This window comes from Pogoniulus pusillus, unplaced genomic scaffold, assembly GCF_015220805.1.
Source record: "Pogoniulus pusillus isolate bPogPus1 unplaced genomic scaffold, bPogPus1.pri scaffold_58_arrow_ctg1, whole genome shotgun sequence".
NCBI classification, from domain to species: domain Eukaryota; kingdom Metazoa; phylum Chordata; class Aves; order Piciformes; family Lybiidae; genus Pogoniulus; species Pogoniulus pusillus.
Window position 1 is genome coordinate 886,046 of NW_026974711.1, and position 10,831 is coordinate 896,876.

General features: G+C 55.1%; 1 protein-coding gene across 3 annotated transcripts in view; it reads left to right on the forward strand.

Moving 5' to 3' along the window:
- Nucleotides 1-10,831, forward strand: part of LIMA1 (LIM domain and actin binding 1) — a 34,600-nt gene extending 23,769 nt beyond the window's left edge. For all 3 annotated transcript variants that reach the window (XM_064141564.1, XM_064141566.1, XM_064141565.1), the window contains 4 exons: nucleotides 1,109-1,166; nucleotides 2,203-2,306; nucleotides 7,016-7,149; nucleotides 8,316-10,831. In XM_064141564.1, coding sequence (XP_063997634.1) covers nucleotides 1,109-1,166; nucleotides 2,203-2,306; nucleotides 7,016-7,149; nucleotides 8,316-9,309 — 1,290 coding nt within the window. In that variant the 3' untranslated portion in view covers nucleotides 9,310-10,831. The remainder of the gene's footprint in view (nucleotides 1-1,108; nucleotides 1,167-2,202; nucleotides 2,307-7,015; nucleotides 7,150-8,315) is intronic.

Sequence of the window (10,831 nt, forward strand, 5' to 3'; positions counted from 1 at the left end):
TCCAACCTTCCAGCCATGGGGCCTCAACCCCCTCCCTGGGCAACCCATTCCAGCCTCTCACCACTCTCATGCTCAACAACTTCCTCCTCACCTCCAGCCTGGCTCTCCTCACCTCCAGCTTTGCTCCATTCCCCCCAGTCCTGCCACTCCCTCACAGCCTCAAAAGTCCCTCCCCAGCGTTTTTGGAGCCCACTTCAGGTCCTGGCAGGCCACAAGAAGGTCACCTGGGAGCCTCCTCTGCTCCAGCCTGCACAGCCCCAACTCTTTCAGGCTGTGCTCACAGCAGAGCTGCTGCAGCCTCTCAGCATCCTCCTGGCACTGCTCTGGACACTCTCCAGCATCTCCACAGCCCTCTTGGCCCAGGGGCTCCAGAGCTGGATGCAGGACTCCAGGTGGGCTCTCAGCAGAGCAGAGCAGAGGGGCAGAATCCCCTCCCTGGCCCTGCTGGCCACACTGCTGCTGCTGCAGCCCAGGCTCTGCTTGGCTCTCTGGGCTGCAAGTGCACACTGCTGGCTCCTGCTGAGCTTCTCCTCCAGCAGCAGCACCCCCAAGGCTCTCTCCTCAGGGCTGCTCTCCAGCCTGGCACTGCCCAGCCTGCATTGGTGCTTGGCATTGCCTCGACCCAGCTGCAGGACCTTGCACTTGGTCTCATTGAACCTCCTGAGCTTGGCTTGTGCCCACTACTCCATCCTGTCCAGGTCCCTCTGGATGCCATCCCTGCCCTCCAGCCTGTCTGCTGCACCACACAGCTTGGTGTGGGCAGCAGCCTTGCTGAGGCTGCACTCAGTGCCACCCAGGAGGTGCCAGCAGAAAATCTGCAGGCTGGAGGTGTCCAAGCTGCAGGTGTTTGGGAAAGCAGAGCAGGATGCTGGTGTGTGCCAGCACCAGGGCAGAGGGCCTGAACATGGCAAAAGCTATGAAATCCTGAGGCTGGAACAAGGACTCACTCTGCTGGCAGCCAGCTGGGCCCTGCCTTGTGCCTTACACAGCAAAAAGCAGCTTCAGATGCAGCTCAGTGTGGCTGGTCTGGGGCTGAGAGTGGCCAAGTGCCTATTGTGTGACTCAGGCTGCAGGTCAGAGCTGCTCATTGTCTGCTGCTCTCTTGCAGGGTGCTGCAGGTGACAACACTTTGGCTTCCCACTCTGCTCTTCTGGAGGATGACAACGGTAAGCATTCAGCTACCCCAGCAAGAGCAGAGCACATGGGGCTGGGCACAAGCTCTGACTGCTCAGCTGGGTGCAGCTCAGTCCTGACAGGTGATGAATTGGACCTGTCAGATCCTGCCTTGCACTCAAGACTCTGCCCTGGGCCTCACTCCAACCTGAACAGGAATTTTTCAGCTTCAGAAGATTGTTTGCAGCTGCAATTCTAAGAGCCTGCAGCTCCTGATTGCTGTGGATCAGAGAATGGTTCAGGTTGGAAGTGAGCTGAAAAGCTCAGCCAGTTCCAAACCCCCCATCTGACATGGGTAGGGACAGCTTCAGCTACAAGAAGTTGGTTAAGGCCTCATCCAAGCTGGTCCTGAACACCTGCAGGGAGGTTGTGGAGCACAGAAGCACAGAATGGGATCTTTGATCCCATTCTGTGCTTCTGTGCTCCACAACCTCCCTGGGAAACCTGTGCCAGGCTCTCATCACCCTCACCCTGTGCCAGCCTCTCACCACCCTCACTTCTTCCTCACATCCACTTTCAATCTCCCCCTCTGCCAGTTCCAACCCATTCCTCCTCCTGTCATCCCAAGCCCTTCTCAATAGTCCCTCCCCAGCCTTCCTGTAGCTCCCTTCAGATCCTGGAAGGCCACTCCAAGGTCTCCTCTAAGGCTTCTCCTCTCCAGGCTCTTCATAGAGCCATGGAATGGGCTGGGTTGGAAGGGACCTTCAAGCTCATCACCTCCTTGTGATGGGCAGGGACACCTCCCACCAGCCCAGGTTGTTCAAGACCTCATCCAGCCTGGCCTTGGACACCTGCAGGGAGGGGACATCCCCAACCTCTTTGGGACCCTCCTACCCTCTCCAGAATGTTTCCATCCTCTCCAGTCTCAGTCTCTTGGAGGTGTTCAAGATCTAAGGGTTTAACAGGGTATTGGAAGACAAAATGTCTTAGTCCTTGGCTGGCAGCAGTGCTCCTGGGGCTCAGGAGTGGAAGCTTTCTGTGGGTTCTAAGCCTTTGTAGTGATCTCTTCTTCCTCCTCTGCTCCTTCAGCTGGACAAGGCTTGGAGAACGAGGCAGAGGCTCCGAAGGCTGTGGGCATGAAGCAGCACAGCAGTGGCTCCAAACCAGATGCAGCTCAGCCAAAAGCAGTGAAGGTAAAGCAGCTTTTCCATCTTGGTGATGGTCAAAACCAAGCAGCTTCTCTGTTTAATGGTCAGAAGCCTTCATGTGGCCAATATGGTCACACTTGGGCTGCCAGGAACTGCATCAGTCCTGAGCTGGTGCTCCTCAGAATGGGTTCCCTTGGGGGTGCAGAAGCATCTCCAGCTGGGCAGGCTCTCTGCAAAGGCTGCTGGAGCTGCTTGCTGGCAGCATGTCCCTGGGCAGAGGCAGCTGCTCTTCAGTGGGAGGGTGGTGAGACTCTGGCACAGGCTGCCCAGGGAGGCTGTGGCTGTCTCCTCCCTGGAGGTGCTCAGGAGCAGGCCAGCAGTATGCCCAGGTGGGCAGCAGAGCCAATGGCATCCTGGGCTGGCTCAGGAGCAGTGTGGGCAGCAGGACAAGGGAGGTTCTTGTGCCCCTGTGCTCAGCACTGCTCAGGCCACCCCTGCAGTGCTGTGTCCAGTTCTGGGCTCCTCCATTGCAGAGAGATGTTGAGGTGCTGGAAGGTGCCCAGAGCAGGGCAGCAAGGCTGGGGAGGGGCCTGGAGCACAGCCCTGTGAGGAGAGGCTGAGGGAGCTGGGGGGGTGCAGCCTGCAGCAGAGGAGGCTCAGGGCAGAGCTGATTGCTGCCTGCAGCTGCCTGCAGGGAGGCTGTAGCCAGGTGGGGTTGGGCTCTGCTGCCAGGCAGGCAGGGGCAGGAGAAGGGGACACAGCCTGAAGCTGTGCCAGGGCAGGCTCAGGCTGGATGTTGTTAGGAAGTTGTTGTCAGAGAGAGTGATTGGCACTGGAATGGGCTGCCCAGGGAGGTGGTGCAGTGCCCATGGCTGGAGGTGTTGGTGCCAAGCCTGGCTGGGGCACTGAGTGCCATGGTCTGGGTGATTGGCCAGGGCTGGGGGCTGGGTTGGGCTGGATGAGCTTGGAGCTCTCTGCCAACCTGCTTGATTCTATGATTCTATGGATGAGGCCTCGAGCAGCTGAGTCTGGCTGAGAGCTGTCCCTGCCCACGCTGGGGAGGTTGGAGGAGTTGAGCTCCCAGCAGCTTTCCAACCTGAGCCATGCTCTGCTTCGTAACAAGGGCACTGCAAGGGATCAGAAAGACCTCCTGTGGGATTCTTGCAGGTCCCATTTTCTTTGGCAGGAGCTGTGAAGCACAAAGCAGATGGAGAAGTTCTCCTGCAGGAATGTGGTTTGCTAATCTCCTTAGGCACCAGGAGCAGTGCTGGAGGCTTGACCACGCTGCTCCATCACGTGTGCTGTCTGCACTTGGGATCCCTGTAGCCTGGGCTGCCCCAGGCTTCCTGCCTCACTCCTGAGGAAACAACTGGGCCTTTGTTCATTTCCCCATCTTTGGGAGGAGCAGCACTGACCTCAGCAAGCCCAGGGAGCTGTAGCTTCCCACTGTGTGGAACTGGAGCTGCCTGTAAGGCTTTGGGGCGCTCTCAGCCTGCTGAAGCGTTGGAGCTGCCCAGGGCTTGTGTGTGTGTTGTGGTCCTCTGGGCCACCTCTTTGTCTTCACCAGAACCATTTCAGTCCTCTGCCTTGTTACTGCCTTAGATGCTGCACAGCTGAGATAGAAACCCAGCTGCTGTTTATTCATGGATGGTTCCTATTTGTCTCTTCCAGCTTCTGTTTCCTGTTCTTGGTTCCTAACCTCTACTCCTGCCTTCTGCTTCCCTCCTAATGTGAGCTCAACTCTCAGCTTTCTCTCAAGTGCTTTAGATTTTATTGGGCTTCACCTTCCTCCTGTAGCTCCTAGGAACCTCTCTCTCTTCACACCCCAAAAGGCCTCTCCATCAGCCATAGGGCTCATTGCTACCCAAGTAAGTTGCTCTGCTGGGATGGGGATGGGTTGCCGAAGCAGGAGCCAGCCCTTGCCACGTCACCGAGCTGCCCGGGAGAGCTCTGCTGGGCAAGCAAACGACTGCTGCCTTGCTCCCTCTGGGGAGCAGATCTGCATCAAACTCTCAGATTTCACTCTCAAACTCTCAGATTTCATTCAGTGACTCAAAAACTCTCCTTTGGCAGCACCTAGAGATGATGGATTGGTGCCAGAGGAGCCCTCAGCTCCCACTGGTCAGGCTGCGTTCGCAGTCGGAGCTTGACTCTGCTGCAAGCGATGCCTGCAAGTGCAAAGACCTCTTCAGCTGTGAGGAAACTGGCAGCAGAGCTGATGGCTGGGACAAAGTGACTGCAGCTGTGATGGCTGTGACAAGTGACTGCAGCTGGCTCTGTCTTCAGCAATCAGCCCCTTGTGTGTTAGAACTTCCCTAGTCTGGCAGGAATAAACTGGGTGTAATTATGGCTTCCTGTCACCTTCCTGCTCTCTTTGCTTTGCTTTAGCCATCAGGTTGCCTCTTTTCATTTTAGTGGTGAGCTTGTAGCAGGTCATTTGTTTATGGTTTTGGTTTTTTTTTGGGGGGGTTTATTCTTTCTGTTTGTTTTCTTTCCCCATCATTTCCCTTTTAAAGCTCTTCAGTGGCTCTGGAGCAGGCAATTCTTTGTCGCTGCACCACGGCTGCGCAGGGTGAGCTGAAGTGGTTGTGATCAAGCTGCAGCCTGAGGCTGTTTTTTAGCTCTTCAGTTATTTAGGGCTTTATTTTTTTATTCTTCCATTAAATTATTTTCCCCTGGTGGCCAAACTCAGGAGGTCCCAAGAGGTGAATGGCAGCAGAGGTCTGCTCTGCTGTCAGTGCAGAACGCTGCCGCTGGTTGCCATGCAGCCCAGCAGCGATGCTCAGCTCCTGGCAGCTGAAGTTTGCTCCTGGCAGCTGAAGTTTGCTCCTGGCAGCTGAAGTTTGCTCCTACCCTGAACTCTTCAGGAAATTCTTTGTGAGCACAGAAAGAGATTTTTTTTTGCACCTCAAAAACTCTGTTCCCTTTTAAGACTTTCAGGGCTGCATGGCCTTGAAACCTGAGTGTAGTTTCTTTGGGATAGAATTGGAATTGCTTACAGATGAAGTCAGGAGGGTTTCCTGCTGCCTGTGTCTGTGCTGAGGCTGTTTCCTCCTCTGAGGAGCCACTGAGCAGCCTGTTCTGCTCCTTTCCCTTCCCACCCTTTACCTTTTGTTTGGGTTTTTTTTCCCCTCCTGAGGTCACTTCAGCTCTTTCTCCACTTGTTTTGCTGAGTCTCATTCTGGCTCTTACCTCCCCATGTTTCTTCCTCCTTTTCCCATCAAGGAAAGTTGAGGCTGCAGGGAAAGATGAAGCAGCTTTTTGGGGGGGACTGGCTCAGAGCTCTGCTCCTTTCCCTTCCCACCCTCTACCTTTTGTTTGGGTTTTTTTTCCCCTCCCGAGGTCACTTCAGCTCTTTCTCCACTTGTTTTGCTGAGTCTCATTCTGGCTCTTACCTCCCCATGTTTCTTCCTCCTTTTCCCATCAAGGAAAGTTGAGGCTGCAGGGAGAGATGAAGCAGCTTTTTTGGGGGGGACTGGCTCAGAGCTCTGAGCTCTGCTCCTTTCCCTTCCCACCCTCTACCTTTTGCTCTGAGCTCTGCTCCTTTCCCTTCCCACCCTCTACCTTTTGCTCTGAGCTCTGCTCTTTTCCCTTCCCACCTTTTACCTTTTGTTTGGGGTTTTTTTCCCCTCCCGAGGTCACTTCAGCTCTTTCTCCACTTGTTTTGCTGAGTCTCATTCTGGCTTTTACCTCCCCATGTTTCTTCCTCCTTTTCCCATCAAGGAAAGTTGAGGCTGCAGGGAGAGATGAAGCAGCTTTTTGGGGGGGACTGGCTCAGAGCTCTGCTCCTTTCCCTTCCTACTCTCAACCTTTTGCTCTGAGCTGTGCTCCTTTCCCTTCCCACCCTTTACCTTTTGTTTGGGTTTTTTTTCCCCTCCTGAGGTCACTTCAGTTCTTTCTCCACTTGTTTTGCTGAGTCTCATTCTGGCTCTTACCTCCCCATGTTTCTTCCTCCTTTTCCCATCAAGGAAAGTTGAGGCTGCAGGGAGAGATGAAGCAGCTTTTTGGGGGGGACTGGCTCAGAGCTCTGCTCCTTTCCCTTCCCACCCTCTACCTTTTGTTTGGGTTTTTTTCCCCTCCCGAGGTCACTTCAGCTCTTTCTCCACTTGTTTTGCTGAGTCTCATTCTGGCTCTTACCTCCCCATGTTTCTTCCTCCTTTTCCCATCAAGGAAAGTTGAGGCTGCAGGGAGAGATGAAGCAGCTTTTTGAGGGGGACTGGCTCAGAGCTCTGCTCCTTTCCCTTCCTACTCTCAACCTTTTGCTCTGAGCTCTGCTCCTTTCCCTTCCCACCCTCTACCTTTTGTTTGGGTTTTTTTTCCCCTCCTGAGGTCACTTCAGCTCTTTCTCCACTTGTTTTGCTGAGTCTCATTCTGGCTCTTACCTCTCCACATTTCTTCCTCCTTTTCCCATCAAGCAAAGTTGAGGCTGCAGGGAGAGACGAGGCAGCTTTTTGGGGGGGACTGGCTCAGAGCTCTAACTGAGCTCTGCTGTTTTCATTGTTCCTTCTCAACTGTTGCTCAACTTTGTGATGCTTGAGCTGTGGAATTCAGCAGGGCAAAGTCCTGGCTGGCTGGCAGGCCACAGGCTCTCTCCCTGCTCGTTTGCCCACCAGAGCCCAGAGTTAGCAGCGTGGAGAAGGAATTGCTGCAGCTTACCTTTTTTTGTGTGCTCTGGGAGCTGTGCATGAACCAACACCAAGTTCCCCAGCAGCTGGTTCCTCTCCCAGCCAACAAGCTTCCTCTTTTTCCCACAGAAATTCCAGCTGCCCATGAAGGAAACCTGTGTTGGCTGCCAGAAGACTGTGTACCCCATGGAGAGGCTCTTTGCCAACCAGCAGGTCTTTCACATCAGCTGCTTCCGCTGCTCCTACTGCAACAGCAAGCTCAGGTAAGCTGCCTGCTGCCTTGGGCTGCCCTCTGGGGCTTCCCTCTTGACCTCTGTTCTGCTCAGACCCCACCTGCAGCACTGCATCCAGTTGTGGTGCCTCCAGCACAAGAAAGACCTGGAACTGTTGGAGCAGGTCTGAAGATGGCCACGAAGATGAGCAGAGGCTGAAGAACCTCCTCTGCGGGGACAGGGTGGGAGAGTTGGGGCTGCTCAGGCTGGAGAAGGCTCTGGGGAGACCTTAGAGCAGCCTTCCCAGGTGGGCAGCAGAGCCAATGACATCCTGGGCTGGCTCAGGAGCAGTGTGGGCAGCAGGACAAGGGAGGTTCTTGTGCCCCTGTGCTCAGCAATGCTCAGACCACTCCTTGAGTTCTGTGTCCAGTTCTGGGCTCCTCCATTGCAGAGAGATGTTGAGGTGCTGGAAGGTGCCCAGAGCAGGGCAGCAAGGCTGGGGAGGGGCCTGGAACACAGCCCTGTGAGGAGAGGCTGAGGGAGCTGGGGGTGTGCAGCCTGCAGCAGAGGAGGCTCAGGGCAGAGCTCATTGCTGCCTGCAGCTGCCTGCAGGGAGGCTGTAGCCAGGTGGGGTTGGGCTCTGCTGCCAGGCAGGCAGGGGCAGGAGAAGGGGACACAGCCTGAAGCTGTGCCAGGGCAGGCTCAGGCTGGATGTTGTTAGGAAGTTGTTGTCAGAGAGAGTGATTGGCACTGGAATGGGCTGCCCAGGGAGGTGGTGCAGTGCCCATGGCTGGAGGTGTTGGTGCCAAGCCTGGCTGGGGCACTGAGTGCCATGGTCTGGGTGACTGGCCAGGGCTGGGGGCTGGGTTGGGCTGGGGGAGCTTGGAGCTCTCTTCCAACCTGCCTGGTTCTGTGTTTCTTTCAGTTGCTGAAGGAGAGCTGGGGAGGGACTTTGTACAAGGGCTTGGAGTGACAGAGTGAGGCACAGTGAGCTGTGAGAGGGGAGATTTGGAGCGGAGATGAGGAAGGAATTCTCGAGAGCAAGGGTGGGGAGAGACTGGCACAGGATGCCCAGGGAGGTTGTGGATGCCTCCTCCCTTGGGGGTGTTCAAAGCCAAGCTGGATCAGGCCTTAAGCAAGCTGGGCTGGTGGAGGTGTGAGCCTTTGGGTGGCTGGGGACAGAACATTCCCACCTGACTCTGTGTCCTCCCCAACAGCCTGGGCACCTACGCGTCCCTGCGGGGCAACATCTACTGCAAGCCTCACTTCAATCAGCTCTTCAAATCTAAAGGCAACTACGACGAAGGCTTCGGGCACAAGCAGCACAAGGAGCTGTGGGCAGGCAAAAGTGAAGGTGAGGAACCCCTGGAGAGAACCATCCACGGTGGGAATGCAACAGAAAACCCTCAGAGCCCAGGAGTAGAAGATGCTCCAATTGCCAAAGTAGGAGTCCTGGCAGCAAGCATGGAGGCAAAGGCTTCGGCTGTGCCCGACAGGGAGGAGAGACCAGCAGAGACCAAGAAGCTGCGCATCGCTTGGCCGCCTCCCTCCGACCAGAGCATCCAAGGAAGTGCCTTAGAGGAGGGCATCAAAGTACTCAAACCCAAGTGGCCCCCAGAGGAGGAGAGTTCCAAGGCAGACGTGCTGGAGGAGGTGGACCTGGATCTGAAGAAGCTGAGGAGATCTTCCTCGCTGAAGGAGCGCAGCCGACCCTTCACCGTCGCAGCCTCCTTCAGAACCCTGTCTGTGAAAGGCCACAGGGCAGAGAATTCCTCCTCTCCTCCCAGGGCACAGAGAGACAGGTCGAGGAGGGGTGAGGAGCTGGAGAGAGAGGCTGCAGCAGTCAAAAAGCCAAAGGGAAAGAAGGCTGAGAACAGGAACATGCAGAGCGACGAAGAAAGAAACGTGGAGGAGGAGGAGGAGGAAGAGGAATTATCTGGTACCAAAACAGTGCAGACCTTGGTGGAAAATGGTCAGGTGAGTGCAGATGAGGAAGAGCAGGAAATGGAAAAGGAAGGATTCCTTGAACCAAGGTCTCCTAAACATCCCAACCTGGCCAATGTGACTGCTAAGGATTCGTCCCCTAACCAGAACCGCAAATCCCAAGACGTTGGTTTCTGGGAGGGGGAAGATGTGGAGGATCTGTCTGTGGAGGAGCAGATCAAGAGGAATCGTTACTATGAGGAGGAGGAGGAGGAGGATGAAGAATAAATTTGCCTTCTAGAAGACTTGCTGCCAGGTGCTGGGCCTTTTCAATCGATGTTTTTAGCTTTAACCAGCAGCTCTCCTCCACGAGACCGATGCTACCTGCACACCCCCACCCAGGGACATCTCCCCTGCAGACCATCTCAACTTGAAATAAGACTCTGGAAGCCTGCAAAGAGTTTGCCCAGGTGCTTTGGGAGCAAGGAGCTGGCACTGGGATGGCTCCACAGGTAGTGGCTGCCCTCCAGGAGCACGGAGCTGTGCTGTGCTCCTGCTCGCCCTCTCCTCTCGGAGCTCCAGAACGTATCTCACTCACAGTTTACACCACCCCCTACACTCCGACCTGGTGGTGTGGAACAGGCTCTGGCACACTGCTCTGACCACTACAGATGCTACTGCAGTGCTTAGGGACCCATTTCAAAGGGACTTTCTGGCCTGCTTGGTAACTTCATGCACTTTAAGAGGTGCAAAGGGCACAGCTGGGATCGCTCTGAACAGCATCACAGCGCCCACAGTGTGCTCAGCATCCGACGCCTGCCTGGGTGCAGTGGGATCCTCCTCAATCCAGGCTGCCAGCTGAAGGCTTCCTGCTCCTTTCCCTTCCCCCTGTGCAACTGGAACTGTGTGCCCAGTGCCAGCTGAAGGCTTCCTGCTCCTTTCCCTTCCCTCTGTGCAACTGGAACTGTGTGCCCAGTGCCAGCTGAAGGCTTCCTGCTCCTTTCCCTTCCCTCTCTGCAGCTGGAACTGTGTGCCCACAGCCAGCTGAAGGCTTCCTGCTCCTTTCCCTTCCCTCTGTGCAGCTGGAACTGTGTGCCCAGTGCCAGCTGAAGGCTTCCTGCTCCTTTCCCTTCCCTCTGTGCAACTGGAACTGTGTGCCCAGTGCCAGCTGAAGGCTTCCTGCTCCTTTCCCTTCCCTCTGTGCAACTGGAACTGTGTGCCCAGTGCCAGCTGAAGGCTTCCTGCTCCTTTCCCTTCCCTCTGTGCAACTGGAACTGTGTGCCCACAGCTGGAGCATCCCTAGTGCAGTGCTGTCTCATCCCACAGATGATTGAGGAGCAGGCAACCCTTTTGCAGCAGCCTGCAGGGCATTACTTGGACATTTCAGATGGATTTGAAGTGGAGGGGTTGGGTTGGGTTGGTTTTTGGTTTTGATTTGGGTTTTTTTTTAACTTGGGGAGTTCATTTTAAAGTGCAGATAATGTTTTGAAGGCCTTTTGTCAGCTTTGCAATCCTGCTTCTGCCAATCTGCCATAAACCTTCTTGGTTGTGGCTGTGAAATTAGGGCTGGAATGGGATGGGGGGAGGGGAAAAAAAAGGGTCTGGACAAGGAAACTTTTGTGATTGCTCCCATTCAAGGGTTTTAAACTTCATTTCTTTGGCCTGGCAGTGGGGGAGGATGCCCTTTGCTGTTAGCTTTCTCTGTACTGCATTCTTAGCTTTAACTCTACTCGAGGTGTAAAATATTCTGCTCTTAACACTCCTGCTAACTACACAACCTTCAAATAAACTTCGGTCATTTGCATTCCAA